At 31.8% G+C, this 26083-nt stretch overlaps 1 protein-coding gene and 1 pseudogene across 8 annotated transcripts; both read right to left on the bottom strand.

Annotated features, from left to right (window-relative positions):
• Positions 1-12545: 12545 nt before the first annotated feature.
• On the bottom strand, positions 12546-19785 carry LOC142626938 (uncharacterized). 8 transcript variants are annotated; one of them, XR_012842708.1, is made up of 8 exons: positions 18791-19785; positions 17808-17907; positions 17044-17229; positions 16862-16909; positions 16576-16771; positions 16409-16486; positions 15906-15992; positions 12546-15468 (listed from the first exon to the last, which is right to left on the bottom strand). XR_012842708.1 is itself a non-coding variant. In XM_075800674.1 (7 exons), the coding sequence occupies exons 4-7, from the start codon at positions 16657-16659 to the stop codon at positions 15454-15456; spliced, it is 264 nt and encodes an 87-aa protein (XP_075656789.1). In that variant the 5' UTR covers positions 16660-16771; positions 16862-16909; positions 17808-17907; positions 18791-19375; the 3' UTR covers positions 12546-15453. The 8 variants fall into 8 exon arrangements, 6 of the variants coding, with proteins under 6 accessions (XP_075656789.1, XP_075656790.1, XP_075656788.1 ...); XR_012842707.1 differs by having other exon boundaries at positions 16576-16766; XM_075800674.1 differs by lacking the exon at positions 17044-17229 and having other exon boundaries at positions 18791-19375.
• A 1943-nt stretch (positions 19786-21728) lies between these two features.
• Positions 21729-24370, bottom strand: LOC142628458 (putative germin-like protein 9-2; annotated as a pseudogene).
• Between the last annotated feature and the right edge of the window lie 1713 nt (positions 24371-26083).

Genomic DNA, 26083 nt, shown 5'->3' with positions numbered 1-26083 from the left:
CCATTAGATCATTTTCTTAATCTTTTTTTTTTTTTAATTTTTTTTGGTTGTTCAACCTATCACTCCCTTAATCTTTATGTTTTTTAATATTTTGACAAGAGTTTTAAAGCCGAATAACATTGCCAGATGTTCTTGATGAAGAAAATTTAGGTTCAAAAACTCTCTTCCCCACATGTGATAAATAAAGGGAAAAAAAATGAGTTGTTAACGTTTGCGAAGGAATGTAAACTATCTTACTATCAATATGAGACAAAACGAATATTTGATAAGGAATGGATTTAAGTTAGAATTTGGGTAACTTTTATAAAAATTATACTCCTCAAAACTTTTTCTTTTTTAATAACAATAGTTTGCTGAACCCACTGTGGAATAAATTTCTTTTCTACAACCATCTTGCTAAGGTGATTTATTATTATTATTATTTTCAAATATAAAGGTAATTAGGCATATAAAACTTACTGATCTATGAAGAGTTCTTATAGGTTTTTTTTTTTTTTTGGGTGTGTATTCTAATATAATAAATGACTAATCTTATAAATTTAATAGTAAATGACAACTAATTATTTTCAAATATTGCGTGTAATTAACCTATTATAGATATTAAATAAAAACCTAGATTCAAGAAATAAGTTATTTAAGTGATATACATTTTACCAAACGTATATTAAATGTAACATAAACTAAACCATTTAACAATAATATGTCTCACACAAATAGTGTCAATTTCAAGTGCAATGAAATTTTACCACATTTGACATCTATATGACAAATTTTAAGCAAGCAAAACACTTTATCATTTTTGAATAACAATAGAAAACACACACACACACATATATGAACAAATTTGCAAAAAAAAATATCAATACTTACAAGAAGACGATACATATTTTAGCTTCAAAACACTCTAAGAGAGGTTTCAAGTTAGCCTCAATTTTAGTTTTGTGAAAGCCAAATTTGTAGAACTCATTTAAAACTTCTACTATATATAGAGGATTATTATGCCATTGTGCCAAAAAAAGAGAAGTAGGCAAAGCAAAGCATTTATGCTTGCTTGCCACTTTGGACTTGTATGACTCATGTGGAACAAGAGAAATAAGGTAAGGGATTTATGATTTGCTTGCCAAATTAGACTTATATATTCTCTTTTATTTAATCTTTTTTTTATCCATGTCCACAATTCTTACTGCCATTTACATTTTCTTTCTTTTTGCTTGCTTGTCCGTACTAACACTATCCACTATTACATAATTGCAAACAGTAAGACCTGTTCAGTCACCACCACTACAGCTAAAGTTAACTTGATCTTCCACCAAAAGAGAAAAACTATTTGCAAGTGTAAAAAATGTCAAAATTGTTGGTGGCTTACCAGTAAATTAATGAATTAACACACTTAATCCCAACCAAAATTGCTTAATTGTAGAAGAAAGGCGCATACATTTACGCATTTTGGATGTGAATTTTGATAAATCTACTATTAGTTTATATTTTTTTTTTCTTATATCTTTTATACTTGTCAAATTTCCAAAAGATCAAATATCAATAGTTATGTCATTAATCAAACATTTAAATTTCAAGTTTTTGTAATCTAAAATTATGCATAAAAAATAAGTTTTAAGAATAGAATAGTAAATAACAGCCAATTGACACAAATTGAATATGTGTATTAAAAAAAATAAAGAACATGCAATTCAATAGTTAGATTTTCAAAATATGTAATCAAGTTAATTTTTTTAGTGAGAGTTATAGCCATCGTTTAGCCACACTTTTCCTTTCTAAAAAAAAAAGTCAAAATAAATTTTTACCCTATTAGATTAAATCACAAATAAAAAGTAAAGAATAAGTAAGGTACGTATAATGATAACGAAGTTCCATAGTTTTTTTTTTCTTTCCTAATATTCATTCTCTTTACATTTAACATCCAAGAAAAGAAAGAATTCCTTTCTTTTCTTTTTCATTACACATCAATTCATTCATTCATTCCTACTCTTTTAAGCTATCTAGATGCTACTTTAGTAGGGCATATATAGGAGTTATAGGGTCTAGGGCTGGTCCTAGACAAGCTTTACATAAAGTTACGCTTCTTAGTTGTAGCCCAAAGCTACACTTCTTTAAAAAAAAAAAAAAAAACAATGCTACATATTTTAAAATTTTAACCATTGGTTTGCATGTTCTTAACGCTCTTACCAAACATTTAAATTTTAAGTTTTTGTAATCTAAAATTATGCATAAAAAATAAGTTTTAAGAATAGAATTGTAAATAATAGCCAATTGATACAAATTGAATATGTGTGTCAAAAAAATAAAGAACATGCAATTCAATAGTTAGATTTTCAAAATATGTAATCATATTAATTTTTTTTAATGAGAGTTGTAGCCATCATTTAGTCGCACTTTTCATTTCTAAAAAAAAAAAAACTCACAAATAAAAAGTAAAGATTAAGTAAGGTACATATAATGATAATGAAGTTCCATAATGTTTTTTTTTTCTTTCCTAATATTCGTTCTCTTTACATTTAACATCCAAGAAAAGAAACAAAATATTTGATTCATTTCTTTTCTTACCCATTACACATCAATTCATTCATTCCTTCCTACTCTTTTAAGCTATCTAAATGCTACTTTAGTAGGGCATATATAGGAGTTATAGGGTCTAGGGTTGGTCCTAGACAAGCTTTACATAAAGTTATGCTTCTTAGTTGTAGCCCAAAGATACACTTCTTTTTAAAAAAAAAAAAAAAAAAACATTGCTACATATTTTAAAAATTTAACCATTAGTTTGCATGTTCTTTACGCTCTTACCAAACATGTCAAATTTTGTATTAATCAGATATTATTTACTATATGATTTATAAACTTTTTTTTTATACATAATTTTAGATTACAAAAGCTTGTAATTTAAATAATTGATTGATGACATAATTATTTATATTTGATCTCTTGAAAATTTTGTAAGAATGAAGGATATAAAAAAATAATATAATCAAATGGTAGATTTTTCAAAATTCACATTTAATAAAACGATATTTAGTGTCCGTTTGACATTATTAATTTTGCCAACTTATTTTACTATTCAGCTTATTTTTGCTACTATTCATAGGTCTCATTGTATTCTTTGGTACTATTCATGGGTCTCACTATACTATTTCAGCTAATTTTTACTTTTATTTATAGTACTTTTATCAAAAAGTTTTCAGTTATAGCAAAATAAGCAGATTCCAAACAGACCTTTAGTGAAGTTGTAACCTTAGATTACAACCAAGTTTGTAACTAAACTTTGTCTTATCTTTAATTGTCAAATAATTCGAAGTTTGTAGCCAACTAAATGTCTAATTGTCTGATAATTTCACAAAAGAAGAAAAAATAAATGTAAATACGTTTCATACATGGAATTCGCCAACTAAAACCTAACATCTTAGGATTAGCTTGTAATCTTTATTCATAAATGTATGCAACGATAGAGCCAAAATTTAGAGTTAAGGTAGACGAAAGTATAAACAAATATATCATTATGAAATTCTAATGAATACATTTAGTATAACAAACCATCAATAGAGACAAAAAAAACAAAATCATTGTTTCTTAATACATTACAATGCAGTTATTTATTAAAATGAAACTCGACATGCACTTTGATGCTTGTGTCAGCTTTTGGTTAAGGACAAAAATAAAATTTTGGGTATATTACAAGTTTGGTCCTAACCTTTACACTGAATATCAATTTGAACCCTAATATTCTAAATGTGTCAATAGAGTCCTTATCCTTTTGGTAATGTGTCAAAGTAGTTATTGTCTTTAAGTAATAGATGAAAAGTGTTAATGTAGCTAACGGTGAAAATAAAAAATTATTTGTATGCCACATCATATGACACATGTACTCTCACATGGAATAAAAATTTAATTAAAAATTTTATTGGAGCATCAAGTATAATTCATTTTAGAGAAAATATAAAGAAAAGAAAAAAAATTACCCTGATCTGAGAAAGAGGCGAACACAAGCTTATGAATGGAACACCCTTCCATATGTTTGAAGGTGAAGTCCTTAAAACTTAGGGGTTAACTTTTTTTCTTTTTTCTTTTTTTCTTTTCAATTCAAGGTTGCTTGGTTGAGTAATTCTATGTATTTGTAGACCCACTATATGATCCTTGTGAACTGACGAGGGAATGGATGTTCTACACATCAATTTTTTTTTTTTTTTTTGGTGATTGAATAATTCTAATGGATCTTCAATTGGAACGAAATCACAGGTGGCCTAGGCGGGTCTTCAAATGGGTGTGATTGAAAAGTGTGATTCGCGCGATAAAGGCACATAGGTCTTCAAAATCACAGGTGGTCTTCTTCTTCGCTGCATAAATCATTGAAGAATCCAATTAGGTTGCTTATGAATATGCGCCCTTCTAATGTATTTCAGATTTTGCTGGGTTGATTTGATTGGATTTGAATGGGTGGCCATTTTGGGTTTGTTAGTTTTGATTGGAGTGGGGTGACAGTTCTTGGTTTATATTTTTTTTCTTATATCTTTTATACTTCCACAAAATCAAAGATCAATAATTATGTCATTAATCAAATGTTTAAATTTCAAGTTTTTATAATCTAAAATTATGCATAAAAAATAAGTTTAAAATATAGAATAGTAAATAACATCCGTTGACACAAATTGAACATGTGTGTTAAAAAAAATAAAAAACATGCAATTCAATAGTTAGATTTTCCAAATATATAATCATATTAAATTTTTTTAGTGAGAGTTGTAGTCATCGTGTAGCCACAGTTTGCATTTTTTTTTTTTAAAGTCAAAATAGATTTCTACCCTATTAGATTAAATCACAAATAAAAAGTATAGAATAAGTAAGGTATATATAATGATAATGAAGTTCCATAATGTTTTTTTCTTTCCTAATATTTGTTCTCTTTACATTTAACATCCAAGAAAAGAAGGAGATCATTTGATTCCTTTCTTTTCTTTTTCATTGCAAATTAATACATTCATTCCTTCCTACTCTTTTTTTTTTTTTTTGAGACAATTCCTTCCTACTCTTTTAAGCTATCTAGATTCTACTTTAGTAGGGTATATAGGAGTTATAGGGTCTAGCCCTCTAGAGTTAGTCCTAGACAAGCTTTACATAACGTTACACCTCTTAGTTGTAGCCCAAAGCTACACTTCCTTAAAAAAAAAAAAAAAAAAAACATTGCTACATATTTTGAAGAATTTAATAGTTGGATTGCGTGCTCTTTACCCTCTTACCAAACATGTCAAATTTTGTGTCAATTAGATGTTATTTAATATATGATCTATAAACTTTTTTTATACATAATCTTAGACTACGAAAACTTGCAATTAAATAAGTGATTGATGACATAACTATTATCTCTTGAAAATTTTGTAAGGATAGAGAATTTAAAAAGATAATATAATCCAATTTTAGATTTGTCAAAATTCACATTTAATAAAAAGATATTTAGTGAAGTTGTAACTTTATATTACAACAAAATTTGTAACCAAACTTTGTCTTATTTTTAATTGTCTAATAATTCAAAGTTTTTAGCCAACTAATTGTCTAATTCTCATAAAAAAAAAAAAACTAATTGTCTAATAATTTCACAAAAGAAGAAAAAATAAATGTATATACATTTCATACATAGAATTCGCCAACTAAAGTCTAACATCTTAGGATTAGCTTATAATCTTTATTCACAAATGTATGCAGGGCTAGAGCCAGAATTTGGAGTTAAGGTAGACGAAAGTATAAAATATATATATATATATATATATATATATGAAATTTAATATTAACAAACTGTCAATAAAGACAAAAATATAAAATCATTGTTTCTTAATACATTACAATGCAACCATTTATGAAAATGAAACATGCATCTTTGATGCTTGTATCAGCTTCTGGTTAAGGGTAAAAATAAAATTTTTTAAAGGGCCAAATTGTTAGTGTAGGGTAAAATTAGTTTATTAAGCTTTTTAATTTTTTTTTATTTTTTTTATACTTTTGCTATTGATAATTTTAGTTATTGGGCTAATTTTGTTGGGCTTGTTAATTTTGGTTTAAATTTTAGATCTATTAATTTTTTTATTACCTTTAAAAGTATCAATGATATTGTTAAGATGGAGAGTGGTAAGTGTTATTTTATTGAACCAAATTAAAAATTGTTAAATTTAGTAGCTATATATATATATATACACACACGCGCACACTAGTATTTTTTTATTAGAAAAAAAAAATGGAAGGGGCCATTGCCCCCACAAAGTCCAAGAATACCTCCCTTCCTAGACATATGTGCAATGTCAATAAACATGCACTTACTAATTGTTCTAGAAAGTGGATTATATAGGGTTCATAAAAAAAGAAAAGAAAAGAAAGTGGATTACATAGAAGTGAATTATGCAAAGATTTGCCAACATATATAAGAATAAAAATTAAAAACAAAAACTCTGTAAGATACCAATTATTTTTAGTATGCAAATTGCTCATTATGGGTTATTCCATTTTGGAATGAAAAAACGGAATAGTTGTTGAGCTATTTATAATTTATATACTTGGTTTTACTCAGCGTAATTTGTGTTATTGGGGTAAAATGAATTTTGTAAACATTTCCATTTCTTTTCAAAGAAAATCTATTGCAATGGTATAACTCTGTTTTTTTGCAATATGGTATTATCAATAAGTTTTTCAATGAATTTTGTATTTGAATTAATGATAAGGAACTGTAAAAGACTTTGGCTTAGTTTCAAATGGATATGAAGTGAATTTAAATGAGAAACTAGTTGTATTATGAATTGAGAACGGTTTCAAATTGGAGGTGATTGACACAAAATTAGGGTGAATTTGAAATCCTTGGCACACAATTCCAATGGATTAGATTAATCTTTTGTGAAAGCCAAATTCATGTAGAACTCATTTAGAACTTCTACTATATACATAGGATTATTATGCCATTGTGCCAAAAAAAAGAGAAGTAGGCAAAGCGAGGCATATATGCTTGCTTGCCACTTTAGACTTGTATGACTCATGTGGAAAAAGAGAAATAAGGTAAGGCACTTATGATTTTCATGCCAAATTAGACTTATATATTCTCTTTTATTTGATATTTTCTTGATCCATGTCCAGAATTCTTACTGCCATTTACATTTTCTTTGTTTTTGCTTGCTTGTCCATACTAACACTTTCCACTATTACATAATTGCAGCCACTAAGACCTGTTCAGTCACCACCACTAAAGTTAATTTGATCTTCCACCAAAAGAGAAAAACTATTTGCAAGTGAGAAAAATGTCAAAATTGTTGGTAGCTTACCAGTAAATTAATGAATCAACTCACTTAATCCTAACCAAAATTGATTAATCGTAGAAGAAAGGCGCATACATTTTGGATGTAAATTTTAACAAATCCACCATTAGTTTATATTTTTTAAATTGCAAAATTTTCAATAAATTAAAGATCAATAGTTATGTCATTAATCAAACGTTTATATTTCAAGTTTTTGCAATTTAAAAGTATGCATAAAAAATAAATTTAAACAATAGAATAGTAAATAATAGTCGATTGGCAGATTGAACATGTGTGTTAAAAAATAAAGAACATGCAATTCAATAGTTAGATTTTCAAAACATGTAATCATGTTAATTTTTTTTAGTGAGAGTAGTAACCATCGTGTAGCCACACTTTGCCCTTTAAAAAAAAAAAAATTCAAATATATTTTTACCCTATTAGATTAAATCACAAATAAAAAGTAAAGATTAAGTAAGGTATATATAATGATAATGACATTCCATCATGTTTTTTTCTTTCCTAATATTCGTTCTCTTTACATTTAACATCCAAGAAAAGAAAGAGATCATTTGATTCATTTCTTTTCTTTTTCATTACACATCAATTCATTCATTCCTTCCTACTCTATTAAGTTATCTAGATTCTACTTTAGTAGGGTATATATAGGAGTTATAGGGTCTAGGGTTAGTCCTAGACAAGCTTTACTTAAAGTTATGCTTCTTAGTTGTAGCCTGAAGTTACACTTCATTAAAAAAAAAATTAACATTGCTACATATTTTTAAAAATTTAACCGTTAATTTGCATGCTCTTTACGCTCTTATTAAACATGTCAAATTTTGCGCCAATCAGATGTTATTTACTATATTATCTACAAACTTTTTTTATACATAATTTTAGATTACAAAAACTTGCAATTTAAATAACTGATTGATGATATGTTTATTGATTTTTGATATCTTGAAAATTTTGTAAGCATGGAGGATATAAAAAGATAATATAGTCCAATAGTAGATTTGTCAAAATTCACGTTTAATAAAAAAATATTTAGTGAAGTTGTAACGTTAGGTTACAACTAAATTTGTATCCTTAGGTTACAACTAAATTTGTAACCAAATTTTGTCTTATCTTTAATTGTCTAATAATTCGAAGTTTGTAGCCAACTAATTGTCTAATTGCCTAATAATTTCACAAAAGAAGAAAAAATAAATGTGTATACGTTTCATACATGGAATTCATCAACTAAAACCTAACATCTTAGGATTAGCTTGTAATCTTTATTCACAGTTGTATGCAAGGATAGATCTAGAACTTAAAGTTAAACTAGACAAAGTATTAAAAAAAAATCATTATGAAATTCTAAATGAGCATCTTTTTAGTATTAACAAATCATCAATAAAGACAAATACATAAAATCATTGTTTCTTAATATGTTACAATGCAATCATTTATGAAAATAGAACTTGACATGCGTCTTTGATGCTTGCGTCAGCTTCTGGTTAAGGGCAAAAATAAAATTTTTTAAAGGGCCAAATTATTTGTGTTGAGTAAAATTAGTTGATTAAGCTTAATTTTTTTTTTTTTGTAAAATATCAATTTCAACCCTAAACTTTCACAAAAGTTCTTTTTTTGTCCCTAAACTTTCAAAAGTTTGTTTTTCGTTCCTAAACTTTACAAAGTGTTCTACTTTTCATCATTCTGTTAATGTTTGTTAGTTATGTCATACGTGGGCTAATGGAGTACTGATGTGGTAATTGACTTGGACTAAACCATTTTATTTAAAAAATAATATGGACACGTGACTCACAATTATTTGTACATATGGATTATATACTTTAGTGAGACAAATTTACCCCTTTTAATGATTCTTCTTCCCTGTTCTCACAACCAACTGCACCTAGCTTCTCTCAGAAGAGATCTCGGTGCCAGCAACAAAAACAAGATACAGTGGCACTGACCCGTATGCCCGAGCCCAATGAAATCTCGAGCCCTTGGTTGACAAAAATCCTTTCATTCTGTATTTGCTTATAGATTTGAAAAGAAAAGATAACTTGGAGCCCACTACCTTGATTAGTTGATAAGTTTGGATGTGCATAAACAAAAATTTCTTGAACAGAGCAAAAAATTAAAGTATTTTATAGTTTGGGACTCGAAACTTTTGCCTGATTTGGAGCTATATGTGTGCGTCAATACTTCTTGTGAAATGGGTTTGCAGTTGAAGCGGTAGCCTTGGAGTGGATTAAAATTAAATGAAGCTATAAGCGCTCTCTCTCTAAGCTTTGGAATTTTCAATCGTTTCTTCTCTCCTATAAGATGAGCTTCTGGGAGGGGTTATACATTGGGTATTCAGTTTTAACGTTTGGGCAATGGGTTTCTAGTTAGGGATCTTCTATCAGCATTAACGCACAACTACGACTAGTGTGAAGGATGAATTTGTCTCACTAAAATATTTAATCCACATGCACGAATCATTATAAGCCACATGTCCATATTTTTTTTAAATAAAATGGTTTAGTCCAAGTCAATTAGCACGTCAAATCTCCATTATGCCACCTAGGACATAAACGAAAGGACATTAATGGAAGGATGAAAAGTAGAATGTTTTGTAAAGTTTATGAATGAAAAAAAAAACTTTTAAAAATTTAAAAATGAAAAACGAACTTTTGTGATAGTTTAGGAACAAAAATGATATTTTACCAAATTTTTTTTTATAGTTTTTCTATTGATAATTTTTGTTGTTGGGCTAATTTTGTTGGACTTGTTAATTTTGGTTTAGATTTTAGATCTATTAATTTTTTTTATGACCTTTAAAAGTATTAATGATATTATTCAGTTTTAACGTTTGGGCAATGGGGTTTCTAGTTAGGGATTTTCTATCAGCATTAACGCACAACTACGGCTAGTGTGAAGGATGAATTTGTCTCACTAAAATATTTAATCCACATACACGAATCATTATAAGCCACATGTCCATATTTTTTTAAAATAAAATGGTTTAGTCCAAGTCAATTAGCACGTCAAATCTCCATTATGCCACCTAGGACATAAACGAAAGGACATTAATGGAAGGATGAAAAGTAGAATGTTTTGTAAAGTTTATGAATGAAAAAAAAACTTTAAAAAATTTAAAAATGAAAAACGAACTTTTGTGATAGTTTAGGAACAAAAATGATATTTTACCAAATTTTTTTTTATAGTTTTTCTATTGATAATTTTTGTTGTTGGGCTAATTTTGTTGGACTTGTTAATTTTGGTTTAGATTTTAGATCTATTAATTTTTTTTATGACCTTTAAAAGTATTAATGATATTATTCAGTTTTAACGTTTGGGCAATGGGGTTTCTAGTTAGGGATTTTCTATTAGCATTAACGCACAACTACGGCTAGTGTGAAGGATGAATTTGTCTCACTAAAATATTTAATCCACATGCACGAATCATTATAAGCCACATGTCCATATTTTTTTAAATAAAATGGTGTAGTCCAAGTCAATTACCACGTCAAATCTCCATTATGCCACCTAGGACATAAACTAAAGGACATTAATGAAAGGATGAAAAGTAGAATGTTTTGTAAAGTTTAGGGATGAAAAACAAACTTTTAAAAATTTAAAAATGAAAAACGAACTTTTGTGATAGTTTAGGAACAAAAATGATATTTTACCAATTTTTTTTTATAGTTTTTCTATTGATAATTTTAGTTGTTGGGCTAATTTTGTTGGACTTGTTAATTTGGTTTAGATTTTAGATCTATTAATTTTTTATGACCTTTAAAAGTATTAATGATATTATTAAGGAGGAAAGGGGCAAGTGTTATTTTATTGAACCAAATTAAAAATTGTTAAAATTAGTGTATATACACACACATACACACTAGTATTTTTTAATTAAAAAAAATTGGAAGGGGCCATAGCCCCCAAAGTCCATGAATACTTTCCTCTGTAGACATATGTGCAATGTCAATAAACATGCACTTACTCATTGTTCTAGAAAGTGGATTATGCAGAGATTTGCCAACATATATAAAAATTAAAAAAAAAAAAAAAAAAAACTCTATAAGATACCAATTATGTTTAGTATGCAAATTGCTCATTATGGGTTATTCCATTTTGGAAAGATACCAATTATAAGATACCAATTATGTTTAGTATGCAAATTGCAAATTGTTTAGTTGTTGAGCTATTTATAATTTATATACTTAGTTTTACTCGGTGTAATATGTGTTATTGGGGTAAAAGAATTTTGTAAACATTTACATTTCTTTTCAAAGAAAATTATTGCAATGGTACAACTGTGTTTTTGCAATATGGTATTATCAATAAATTTTTCAATGAATTTTGAATTTGAATTAATGATAAGCAATTGTAAAAGACTTGGCTTAGTTTCAAATGGATATGAAGTCAATTTAAATGAGAAACTAGCTGTACTAAGAATTGAGAATGGTTTCAAATTGGAGGTGCTTGACACAAAATTAGGGTGACTTTGAAATCCTTGGCACACAATTCGAATGGATTAGATTGATCTTTTGTTGACTTTTTGCTTTAATAAGTTTAATTCTCACTTTAACAATCCTGCGTGTCGGAACAGGTTACAACCTCTTTCTTTTTTTGAAAGGAAAAGTGCTTGCAACTTATTACTAATGGTTTTACTCATTCGCGGCTAAACTTAGATAATTTAGGGTAGATTTTTCCACAAAATATAAAATCTAATGATTTAATTAGAACCCTAATAGGTTCTTTTTAGTCCAAAGACTTCAAACTACAGGGCTGTGAATGTAGAAAATGAAACTTTGTAGATTAAATTGTGACATGGCCAAACCACAGGAGACAAATTGTAATTTATCCAGGAAATTATTCTGGATTTCTGTGAAAGCATCCTATGTTTTTTGTTCTCAATTGTGCTTCAAGGAATGAGACACCACTATGAAGTATGAACATAAATGTTCCCCTTCTCCGCTTCAGTAGTATTTTAAAGGGCCACTAATGTATTGGCTATTGAGCTGCCAATGGAATCCAACTAAGTTTCTAACTTTTGAGTTTTAATTGCCAATTTCTATGACACCAATCTTGGTGACAATTTCATACCTCCGCATGCAACTTTAAAACACAAAGGTGTAATATAATTCAATGACACAGTTGCAACTTGGAACATATATTTATACTTCTAGTAAACATTTGTTTATATCATATATTGGCACTTCAATATGGAATATATTCAGAAAGTACAAAAGAACCATCAGAGAAAGGAGGAGCAACTGAATGCAATCTATGGAACTGATGTGCTTGCAGCATATTTGATGAGTGTGAATAAGTTCCAATGGAGATTTAATTGCAGTTGAGTACCAGATATAGAGGAAACAATTAAACCAACAAATGATGTTTTATGACACCAGTTTTAGGTTTGGCAACCTAGGCTCTCACCACCAACTCATATCAAATATTTCTGTTGGGGATCTAGGCTTGTGGCACCCCCTATCATTTAAAGACTGTTCAAAGTAAATATCTCTTTCCTTCTTCTAGAATCTAGTCAGTGTGTGACAATTAGGAAATTATGGCTATTCCATCCTCAACATGATAATTTGTGAAAGCAAACATATCTTTTGATAATATTTGGAGGTATAAATCCAAATGGTTTGGACATAGTCTTAGTTAACTTTTTGATAGATGTTAATAGAAGCAACCTCATTCAAGCTTGAGATGATGGTCAGCCTTTGAATATCAAAGCACGTAAGAAGTCCCAGCAGAAACAATGTCCAACATAGATAGAATGAGGGCTAAAATCACATAAAAAAATTGAACTATTAATCAAGCCAAAATTTTTTGTAAATCACTTGAGGCATCTAATGAAGACCAACATTGGTATGAACTCTAAAAATACACAACCAAAAATGTCTCTAGACTCAAACAGTAATAATAGAAAACACGTTCTATTCCCATGAATTAGTTGTATTCTATTACACAACTAATTTCTAAATGCTTTTGCTAGCTGAGAAGATGCAGGAAAAGAGAAAAGAAAGAAATAAAACTGACAAATCTTTTCGATTGATAAACTACACATCAATAGTAATAATCCTTGAAACAATTCCTTGATTTAACCTAGTCTCATCATCATCTATTGTCCATGAAAGCAAAATCCACCCAATCCAACAATGAAAAATCAGTACATGAACAATGAAAACCAAACATTTTCCTTAGTTATCTCAGCAAACAAATAAAAGGAAATAAAATTCCAGTGCACGTGGCATTAAGCAATCCATTAGAATTCTCAAAACCACCCAACCATCAATCGCTAGTTCACACTCCAGTTCTATTTTTCTTTTTATTTTCATATTTTGTTTAGGACTTTTGCTCAAGCCTACAAGTGCAGCCCATGAAAAGAACATCCAAACACAAATTCTCAAAAAGCAACCAAATTTGCATTGATCACACCATAAAAGGATCAACATACAACATCAATAAAAACTGATGCAGGAGGCAATGAGAAGACAGATTTATTATATTTTATTTGATTTTAATTATCAAGGGCAATTTTGTAATTCATAATATTCTGGAATGGGCTATGCTAATAGTCCATTAGATCTTCTTTTGGTTTTTATTTAAGTTTGGATATTTAGTTGGGCTTAATAGTAAAAGCCTAAGAAGTCCAAGTCCAAGTCTTGTTAGGGTTATAAGAAATCCTAGTTCAACTAGGATTAGGTATTAGTTTTCTATTTAAAAATTTGTAATGCCTTCTATTGAGATAATAAATGTTTTCAGAATTTAAGAACTATGAAGCTTTCTTTTATGGTTTGTGTGATGCAACCTTCCCTAAGGTGTGATGCCAAAGAACCCTAGGTGTAATGCTTAGAAAATCTAGTTGTGATTCCTAGAATTTATCTATTTTCTTTAATTTTACTATTCACGGTTACTGTTCACATCACTGTTCACAGCAACCTAAATCTTGATTTTCACCCTTGTTTTCATTCCCAAACCCTATTAGTCCTTGTCCCCTTTGAAAACCCTATAATTCCTATTATTTTCTAGCCTATTCCCCACCAAAACCTAACCCTAATTCTTCAAAACCCAAGCTATACCAGATCTGCCTTGGTGTTCTAAATAAGATTTTGTTGTTCCCACTTGTCCTACATAAAAAAACCCTTACAATTTAAGAGAAAGCAACGTCAATATTGATGTTTTGTTCATTGTCCATGTAAGAACCTAAGATGCACGGAAACTTCATTTAGGGTGTCGTACTCATGTCATATCCGTGCCGTATTCATGTCATACCAATGTCGTATTTGCCATTTTATGTTATAATTTTTCAAAAATTGCTCATGCCGCTGTGTTGTACCCGTATTTGTACCTGTGTCTGTGTCTGTGCATTCTAAGTAAGAACAACAAGCCTTTCACTCTTCAAGCTCAAGTCTCCCCCATCTCCACCACCACCAATAGAAAACCCTTAACACTAACCTAAATTTAACTACAATAATCCAAACTTTCCTCCAATATTTCACTTTCCCTCAATTGAAATATGATCAAGGCCACAAAATATCAAAAAACCCACTTCAGAAAATCCAAAACCCAGTAAAATCCAATAATCAAAATCCCACAAAATCACCAAATTTAGTTCTTGATCATCCAAAAAAAACCTCCAGATTTCACATGCCTTGAAATAACAGTTGATCAAGACCACAAAATATCAAAAACCCACATCCCAAAAATTTGCAACCACTGTAGTCACACTGGTCTCCCAACCCTGCCCCTTGCTGACTGAGTGGCCACTATTACATAATTGCTCTTTAGTCATCACTAACAGCTCTTCAGTCAACACTACCACAGTTAAAGTTAACTTGAACCTTCCACCAAAAGAGAAACAATTTGCAAGGGCAAAAAATGTCATAATTGTAGGTGGTTTACCAGTAATTTAACGAACCAACACCTAGCCCAACCAAAATTACTCAATAGTAGAAGAAAGGCACATACATATACACACATATGGGCTTTTGATTTCAAAATAGCATTTTAAACCTATTACTTCCAGCATAAATAACTCTTGGTTGATTTGCTAACAAAAATCAGTGTATTTGTGTTCTTGTTTCACTACCCCTCCTAATTACTAAAAGATGAACTTTCACTGTTGCATGGACCATTGTTTTGACAGCAACACAGAACTTCCCTCTCCAAGGCTCATGACAGCATATTATGATAGAAGATCCTACAGAATTAGCCATAAATCAGAAGAACATTTGGGAGAGAGAGAGAGAGAGAGAGAGAGCATTAAACTTCCTCTTTGTTAGTAAATACAAAACCAAGACATCCATCAAATGATCCAATGATCAAAATATGGAAAGAAATGAGTGTCTGGTCCTTATGTGTCTAAAAGAAAGTGAATTGATATTTGGCTAGATCAATACGTATGACTTTTTTTAAAAAGAAAAGAAAAGAAAAGATAAAGACAATGAAGAAGGATAAAACAGCAAACACAGAAACCGTTATATGTGGGCTAGCAAAAACATGCTAGTGACAGATTGCAGCAAAATAATATGAAGAAACCATAGGAAAACTATCACACAGTGGGAAGTTACAATGTAGGAGACGCCAATCTCAAACCTAAATTTCCCAGAGGCAGGCGAACAAAATAATGAATCATACCTGATAAGTTGCTGTGTCACGGCTCTCAGACTTTTGTTTTTGAATCAATACTTGTGTAGTTTCACCCATCAACTTCCATTTCACAATCTGCAAGAGATACCAAAGAAAGCAAAACATCAACTAGCATTATAAACTTCTTTTAAGAAACAAATAAACCCAAAGCCATAAAACCAAAAAACACTTCTTGGAGGAAATAATTCATACAATGTGCTAGCTTTTGTAATCCTTTTGTAGGAATGCAATGGCTAATACAATTTCTAACTGTAAAGGCCATTTGTGAAATCACAGCAAAACCCAACCTAGTTAGATACCTTTCACCTTACATGTTTGAAAATTGACCAGTTTCCATAACAAATTAATCACCTAAGCATAAAGTTGAATTAACTTATTTACTGTGCTGAGTTCTTCACCTTCATGTTTATCAATTTAGGGCACTATCAGGAAGCCAAATGATCAACAACTATGCAATGGTGGTAAAAAAATTAATATAACGATAGAAATACCTCAAGTAACTTCTCTAGAGAGGCCTGCTTTAAGTACTGGCCAGCTCTTTCTTGCTCTTGAATCAATAACCACACAACCTGAATAATTCAGAAAAACTAAGCCCATAGTTCATACTTTGTATTACATATATGAACTTTTCCAGCTGCAACCAATGAAAAAGAACAACCTTTCGAATGAAATCTGCATATGATATGCAACAAAGCAACTCCAAAGCTAATTGAGAGTAGTAACTAGCTGCTTCTTCAAGCATGAGCTGCTCAAATGTTATATAGTAGTCTATCTTCCCCTCTCCGATTTCCAAAAAAAATTCAAGATATTCTTGAGCAAATCTTGTTGGATCTGTTTACCATTCTGCTCCTGTGCTATTTGGACACACAAGTCACAAGTGTCTAAAGCCCAATTGGTAGAAACAGAAACCAAAAATTTTAAATTAATATAGAATGTCAACATACTAGGGAAATTGCAACATCTTTAAAGCCACCAAACAACTTACTGCAGACCTGAAACTCAAAATGAAATTAAAACTTAGCTTCGCGAATCTTAACCAGAAAAAGGAAGGAGAAAATAGAAAAAGGATGTGAGAGAACCATGCAAACTCAAGGAAGCAATTTTACGCATGAAAGAGCATGCTTACAAGATCATGGAAGCAAAGAATTGCAAGATCATTGAGTGAAGGAATGCTTCTTCTACCAACAAAGTGATGATCAAGGTACATAAAGAATCCTAATAAACACTTTGTCATCACCTTGTAATTTTTCCACATTTGCAGAAGTTCTATAAGTAAATAGGCGTCGTGTTTGTCATTTAGAGATAGCAGCACCTAAGAGTACAATTAAAAGCAGGGAGATTAACAGAGCATAAAAGTTGTTGGCGTTATTCCATAAAACATCAGCTAACCAAGGTGTCTAGGTATTTCCGAGTAGAAAAGCATTGGGAAAGGAAATTGGGAGGTTGGTCTATAGACAGCTAGCTAGCCCTACATATAAGGTAGACATGGTCCATCTGTTTGCCCAGTCCTTAATTTTCACCAAGCTATCATTTCATTAGAAAAGGGAGCTCTTAACACAAAATAATAGAGCTAATGTGCTATCAAGTTGATCCTACAATATGGATCCATCCAAGACAACATAAAAGACACAGTGAACAACCTTGTTATTTGTAATGCTTGCATACAAAAGTTTTTTTTTTTGGTTGTTGTTCTGGTTTGCACTGTTCTTTTTTTTTTTCCCCCTACTTTTTGGGTTTTTTTTTTTTTTTTTTTCCTTGTGGGGGAAGGGGAGGGGGGTTGTTTTTAGTGACCAAAGTTCTACCATCTAACTATGCATTCCGCATAACTGATCTCATTTGCAAATTGGACTAAACTAATGAAGAAGTTGTCTAAACTTTTTAGAATTGCACCACTGAAAGAATGCTCTCCTCCAAAGCCATTTTGTATCTTTCATAAAGCTGCCCTGAATAATCATAAGGTTGTCTCTGAGAACACATGGTGTAAACACAGCTATCAACCAAGTGAAGGAAGAACTCTTCATGGAGATGAAAGATTATGTGACAAAAAGCAAAATCACAGCTTGACGAATATATAACATTTATAATATATTATTGGAAAGAGCTAAACAGAAACCTTTCTGTTTTCATTCTTAAAAAAATCTACATGTTCGTTCTAGCAACTTATGCTAATTCTTTACTTCAACCATCCCACAGTTAGTAATAACCTAATTATAATTGAGAAATGTGAGCAAACACACACACACATATGTATACAGAACAAACAAATAAGAAACCAAGCGAGGGCATCATAATTCAAGAAAAGGATACTCAAAATGTAATAAATTTACATTTGTGAACAGATATAATAAAATTACAAAGAAAACCAAAAGAAAGAATTAAAAGTTTCACAAAAAAGATATGACTATATCCAAGCACACAAGCATGTACATAAAAAATTAACAACAAACCATGACAACTCATTATAGTTGTCAAAAAGGATACTCAAAAAACTACATGAACATAATAAACAAATGCATACTCTACAACAGATTACTTAATTAAACAACCCATTATAATTTTCAAAAAGGGTACTCAGAAAAACTACATGAACATGACAAATTAACTTGTACTTTACAACAAATCACTTAACAAAGCAAACCCAGAGAACACACTATAATTTCGAAAAGCATACTCGGGAACTACATGAACATAACGAATTAAACGCACACATCGTAGAAAATTACTCAACAAAACAAACCAAAAGAACCAATTATAATGTTCAAAAAAGGGTACTTGAAAAAACTAAATGAACATGACAAATAAACTTGTACTTTAGAACAAGTTACTTAACAAAGCAAACAAAGAGAACCCAATAAAATTATAAAAAAGGATACTTATAGAACTTCATGTAATCTTCACCAGAGAACAATGTCTCCTCTTGGGTGGGTGTCCAATCAGAATATGCTTAGCCTTGACAATCCCTTCTTCAAGAATCCTCAACCCATCATCCAGCATTACAATCTGCCTCATTCTTTTGCTTCCATTCACCCTCAACAATCTCAAATTCCACAATATACCCAATAGTACAAATATGCACCTACTTCATCTACAATAACACTAACACATATGAATATTATGATGACACATGATCAAACATACATAACAACAACAAAAACAAGAAAGACAATAACAATAGAATAAAACCCACATAAGAAATATTTCTAACAAAGATAAAAACAAGGAATTGTGGGAATTTTTTTTTAATAAAAAGTTAAAATTTATTGAAAACAAGAACTGGATTTTAGGGTTTTAGAAGTGTTTTTTTTTTTTTTTTTTTGTTGCTTTTTTTGTGTTGCTCTGTGACTCGAGTGTGTAGTGTAACAGAGAGTTTTGTTTGAGTGGGAGTGAGGTGGAGCCCGTTATGTACTCTTTATGGTACCCGGGTTGCGGAAGTGGAACCGGTGGTGATCAAAACGTTGACGTTTTGAGTTTCTCTTGCAGACACCATTTGCTTTCTTTATCTTCATCTTTTGACTTGTCCGGATTCTTGGGATTATAATCTTGTAAGTCCGAATGTCACTCCACCTCTTTTTTCTATTTTAGAACACCATTCTGTAATGTTATAAAAAATTATATTAAAAAAAAAAAAAGCTGGGACACCAATTTTGGTATAGTTTTGTGCCATATGATTAGTAAGGGTTGTGTTAGGGTTGATATAGGGATACTCTTTGACAAGTTATAGTATAAAGTTGTGTCAAAATTGATGTTTTAGTAATTCTAAAAAACAAAACACCATTCTATGTTTAGTAAAATAAAAAAATATAGTATATTTTAAGATAAGATTACTAACACATTAAAATAATCTTAAAAAAAACAAAAAAAATATTACAAACATCTCTCAACCTCTCTCTTCTCTCGACCCTCTGCTTCTCTCAGTTTAACAACCAACGGTGACCGCCGCAACCGCCGCAAAAATACCACCGATCCAACCCATCGTGACCGCCACCTAGCAACCCAGCGTCTCTGATCAGTGCTCCTAAAAGAGGAGAGAGCAGACATAGTGAAAGAAGGGATAGAGGACTGAGGAGAGGTGTCTGAATGATTGGGAGAAAAGAGACGTAACTGTGCATTGATTTATGTTGTACAGTTTGCTAGCACTTACTATAATGTTTGAATAATATTAAAATGTAAAGTGTTTTGTTTTGTTTGCTTTTTCTTTTTTTGCTGGGCATGTAGACTGTTCAATGTAAAGTGTTTGTGATTTATAACTAAATTTTAAGGTTTTATTAATTTATTTTATGTTTAGTTTTTTTTTTGTGAATTTATTTTGTTTGTATGATTGCATACCATTTAGTATTTATAATTTTTTTTTCAACTGGATATATAATTAGTGTTTAACATTTAATATTCGAATTTCAAAGTACAAAATAATTTTAAGTGAAAAGTATTCACAATTAATGCATAATTTAAGATAAAAAGTACTCAAGGGTGAAGGGTTACCATTTAATATCTCAAATTATTGAAGCAATAGATTTTTTATTTTATTTTATATATGGGATTGAAGCAATAGATGTTGAAGCTCCTAAAAAGGCTAAAAAATGAGAATTGAAGAAATAATATATTGCTTTTTTAGAACAAGATTAAGATGATTGAAAATCCTATTAATCAAGAATTATGTAATGAATAGGATTTTCAATCATCTTAATCTTGTTCTAAAAAAGCAATATATTATTTCTTCAATTCTCATTTTATTTGGCTCCTCTTGAAAAATATTCCTAACTTCATCACTAGTTGTTCTTGCTCGCTTCCATCATAAGTTGATACCTATATATTGTACATCATTTTAGTAGTTTGACTTGGGTTGCAAACTTGGAGTGTATTATGGTACAAAGTCACTTTTGAGGACACGCACACAATAGTGCCTTCAACATTGTCCTACAAAGTGCCACTTATAAATCCACAAGAAGGATTGTTACACATTTTAGTGCAACTAAAACATCCTAGCATACTTTTATTCTCCACATTTAGAAAATGCACACTCAAGTGCCTTTGGAGATAGCATAGACAAAGCATGTAACATATAACAGGACAATAAATTTCTACCAATTATAATCTATACGTGGATTTTATTTGTCATAACCTGATCGTAAATCAAATGGTAGGCACTACGGCACTACCCAACTTTTTTGTAGTGATTAAAAGAGTACTAACTTTAAAACACAATCCATTCATTGTTGCCCATATTGTATAAAATGGGTAAAGCAGATACAACTATACAAGCATTAATTATTGATGAATTCAAGTAGAATTTGAATTCAAATGGAGGAAGTGGCATTTAACCTGGACCTCGTAGACATAGCTTCTTATAGATATCTTTGAGTACCAGTAAATTTAACACCAAATTGGAAATTTCAAAAGATAATCGGAAGCCTCATATGAAATTACCATTAGTTTCGTACCATTAGTAGCTTATAATAGTTAGGTAATTGATCTTAGGTGGATTGATCATAATGTGGCATGGACTCATCACTCATTGATTAAACTTGCTACTTAGACATGCCATGTGACACCATGCAAAGTAACAGTCTAAGACAGAGAAACTATGTACATTTAATGATGACATACTTCATAATAAGTACCTTATAAACAAGAGGAGTATAGTAAAAAAAACAGGCTTTGGTCATTAAAGAGTGTTCCAAAGATATAAATTGATATGCATTAAGACTCTATTAGTTAATATATTTATTTAAAAAATAAATAAAACAACACATAAATATCAAGAAAATAACATATGTCTTGAATTTGTGGGTACAAATGAAGAAATCATCTACACATATTTGTTTTTTCCTTCATAATATTGTAGCTTCTGATTGATTCTTTCACTCGTTAACAATTGAAAATAAACACACATAAAAAACCAAAGAATAATAAAATAGCCATAACTAAGTTAGAACTAGTAATGAATGCAATCCTCATTGCTTAGGAGTGAGACTGGCCTTTAGAGCCTGAATGGTGGCAACATCTCTCTTGAAGGATTTAGCCAAGACAATGTCATCAATATCTGTGTTGAACAAAGCTTTGGGAACCAAAACACTTCCAGGATTTGAACTCCCAAAAGCTGCAATCGCTATAGCAGGTGTTTGCGCATCAGGGTTGTACTGGTAGCGCACAAGTCCCTTTGGAAACACAAACATGTCACCCGCTTGCAGTATTTGAGTATAGAGCTTGTTGGTTGTATCAATAAGACCCACCTGAAGAGTACCTTGAACTCTTGAAGCAAGAAAAGGAGCCCAGTAGCACGAACACGGGTGTGATCACATGAGGTGGGTTGATGGAACCAACCGGGAAGTAAAGGACATCATAGGAAACACTTTGTCCATTGAGAGTTGGGAATTCAGCCATGCTTGCTTTCCAAGCAGTAAAGGTAGTAGTGTTTGTGGGAGGGCCTGACCTTACAAGTGTGCACATGCCAGTAAACTGTTGGGAAAAATTCTATATAACTGTGAATAATTTCAGCAAGCACAGCGAAAGCACAACTGCACAATAACATAAAGATTTACGTGAAAACCATTTCTCCTTGCAAGGAAAAATTACGAGACAAATTCTGAATAATTTCACTATATTAAATAGAGATTATAATACTTAAAGATACAACTTGAGCAATAAAAAAAACTCTTTTTTTTTTCACTCACGACTCTCTTTCTCACTGTATATCTCTCACAATTTTCTCTTACTCTCTCTATTTCTCTTCTCTCTTTTGCTTGCTCTCAGTCACGCAGTTGTTCAAGACTACAGTCCTCGGTCTCACTTGCTGGGACTTCTCTCTTTTCTCTGCATCTTCAAATGGCTGAATGGCCTTCCTTATATTTCTACATCTTTTCCTCTTTTCTTCCTTTCACACTCTTCACATTACATCACCATAAATGCAAGCCTACTTACTTTGACTTTGCTTCAACCAAAATCTTTCTTCAGCTCTCATTGGCCAAATGGCCTTAATGCATCAGCCCTTAATTTCTTTTCTCTTCTTTTCCTCACCGTGTCCAACACGCCCAAGCCAACAAACCCCAATAACTCCTGCTGACTTTTGTACATAATGAAGAGAAGTTAAGAGACATGAAAGACTTGCTCATTAAATGAGCATGTCTATTACGTGGGCTGGACTCATGGTGCAGTGCACCCAACATAAACGTGAAGAAATTTACATCAATTGTAGTGACATTTGTTGGGACTATGAAGTCTAAAATGATGTCTGAATCTCCGACTATTGCCATTTGTATGATCGCAAATGAAGAAACTAGTAGTAGTCAGAAGAATGATTTGGTGAAACTTTTAGAGGCCATGGAACTCTAAGTGCAGAGGTACAGAGAAATCAGAGAAAGGAAAAGCTATTATGGTAATGATGGTTAAAGTGTTGGAATGAGATACTTTGCCTTATAAGGACCAATATTTATAGTGTTGTCGGTGTAGAAACAAAAGGAAAGGTGATTGCGTTTTGCACTCTTTGTACAGGCCTTTTGGATCGATAACAACTAAGATGAAAACTACAACGCTGGTCTTTCTTCGATCTTGTAGCTTCACTTTTCTGCTTCTATCATAATTAAGGCTGCTAAAAAGAATTGAAAAAACATAGATTGGCTAATGCTTTTTTAAACTAGCACATTGTTATAAATATTTGTTAGAATTTGAATAGTGGGATGAACTGAGTCAATGTGACAGGGGTCAGCCAGCATTTAAACTTTACTATGATCTTCTTGTATCTATGCTCTTCCACAAAAAAAAAAAAGATTAAATATTATCTGTAGCAATCATAGTATTGGACCTAGTGAAGTCCTTGTCATATTTGAGTTTTGAATACGTATACCCTTGGAGAGCCTTCATGCATGAAGATTCATGTAGTGTTTTTGTATACAAATTACGTAGAGAACATCATCAACTTTTTATATTATTATTATTAATTATTGGAATTAGCATTGGTCTTCTAGATCTGTAGTGTGCTTGGTATTCCAAACTTCCTAAAATCATAATTGAAAGCTTGTTTAATTGGGTCATTGTTGTTTTGTTCTTGGTCCTTCTATATGTTCCCTTTTGAAGTTTAAAAAAAGTGTGCCTTATCCAGATAAAAAAGTTCAATATATGAGAGCTAAGCAATTGTAAATTATATGAATGGACGGTGTTGAGGATCCTCTGCCCTAATCTAAGGCTTTCCATATGTGCAACCTTTGACCCTCAATTATAGGAGCTTGTTTAGCTAATTCTTTCCATTTTTTATTTTGTAATCAACATTTATGTGTAATTATGTTATACAATCTGTAAATGACTATATATATTCAAAACTCTCACCACTCAAAGGTGTGGTGGTTTTTCTTAACATTCTCATGGTATCAGAGCCATACTTGGATTAGCATCCCACAATTCTCCATGGCCTCTGATTCCTCTTCCAATTCCTCTCCCACCCTTCTTCCCTTCAACACCATGATTCACATGGTTACCATTAAGCTCTCCTTCTCCAACTATCTTTTATGGAAGAGTCAACTTCTTCCCCTCCTTGAGAGTCAAGGTTTGCTGGGTCATATGGATGGTACCCTTGTGTTGCCACCTCTATTCGACCCCCCCCCCACCTCTTAGACGCCAAGCAACAAACACCTGGTGTGGAAAGCAACCGACCGGCGCCTCCTTAGCCTTCTCCTTTCCTCCCTTACAGAGGTAGCAATGGCTAAAGCTGTCGGCCTCTCCACATCCTGTGAGGTATGGACCGCCCTGGAAAACACCTTCAGCCACCACTCCAAGGCCTGTGAAATTCGCCTCAAAGATGACCTTCAATTGATGAAGCGTGGCACATGTCCAGTCATTGCCTATGCTCATGCCTTCAAGGCCTTGTGTGATCAACTTCATGCAATTGGTCGCCCCGTTGATGGAACCAACAAAGTCCACTGGTTTCTCCGTGGTCACGGGCCCGATTTCTCCAGTTTCTCTACTGCCCAAATGGCACAAAACCCCCTCCCTTACTTCTCTGACCTTGTGTCTAAAGCTGAGAGTTTTGAACTCTTTCAAAATTCGCTAGAGACTCCGACGCCCTCAACTGCAGCGTTCACCGCTACTCGGACCTCTTCTCATCGCGAGGGTGGCTCTTTTAGCCACAAATGAGGTCGTGGAAATGGCCACAGCAGTGACTCTCCCAGTCACGGGCAGGGCCGTGCCAACACCAACCAAGGTTGCCGTCCACCATGCTGCCAGATTTGCCATTTGGATGGACATTGTGCAGATTGGTGCAGGCAGCACTATGATCGACATGAACCCACGGCGCAACTTGCAGAAGCTTTCACCTCTTCGTGATCTCTGTCTAAACATGAAGCATTCGACTGGTTTTGGACACAGAGGCTTCAGCCCACATGACTCTAGCCCACTCCACTTTGGATCACTCCACCACCTACACAGGTAAGGATTGTGTGATTGTAGGGAATGGTCCGTCCCTACCTATTACCCATATTGGTAAACTTTCCCCTTCCCCAAATCTTCAATTGTTAGATGTTTTGGTTGTTCCCCACCTCACTAAAAATCTTGTCCATTAGCAAATTAACAAATGATTTTCCTTTATCCGTTACGTTTACTAATAATTTTTTCACTGTTCAGAATCACCAAACGGGAAAGGTGGTGGCAACCGATAAACGTGATGGAGGCTCATATGTGCTAGCGCGGCAATTCCACTATTATTTCTATCCTTAAAAATAAATCTCTTCATGCTTCGTATGATTTATGGCATGCTTGCCTTGGCCATGTAAATCATTATGTTATTTCTTTGTTAAATAAAAAAGGACAGCTTTATCTTACCTCCTTATTGCCATCTCCTACATTATGTGATACATGCCAACTTGCGAAAAGTCATTGTTTGCCTTATTCTCGTAATGAACATAGGTCGTCTAATGTGTTAGATCTTATTCATTGCGATATATGAGGTCCTTCACCTGTAAAATCAAATTTGGGTTGACGCCTTTAGCACTGCAGCTTACATCATCAACCCCTTGCCCACACCACTTCTCAGAGGTAAGTCCCCTTTTGAGCTTCTACATGGTTCCCCTCCAAATTATGAAAATTTTCATCCTTTTGGTTGTTGTCTTTATCCTTGTTTACGTGATTATATGCCTAATAAATTTTCCCCTCATAGTATTCCTTGCATTTTTATGGGATAT

Source organism: Castanea sativa, chromosome 3, assembly GCF_040712315.1.
Source record: "Castanea sativa cultivar Marrone di Chiusa Pesio chromosome 3, ASM4071231v1".
Classification (NCBI taxonomy): domain Eukaryota; kingdom Viridiplantae; phylum Streptophyta; class Magnoliopsida; order Fagales; family Fagaceae; genus Castanea; species Castanea sativa.
This window is presented reverse-complemented; position numbering and strand designations above follow the sequence as displayed.

Coding starts and splice junctions, on each gene's coding strand:
- LOC142626938 (XM_075800673.1), bottom strand. CDS start 16,659: ATGCTTGAAGAAGCAGCTAGTTACTACTCTCAATTAGCTTTGGAGTTG. Junction 16,487..16,575: donor ATGCAGATTTCATTCGAAAG/GTTGTTCTTTTT, acceptor TGAATTATTCAG/GTTGTGTGGTTATTGATTCA. Junction 15,993..16,408: donor CTCTAGAGAAGTTACTTGAG/GTATTTCTATCG, acceptor TATCTCTTGCAG/ATTGTGAAATGGAAGTTGAT.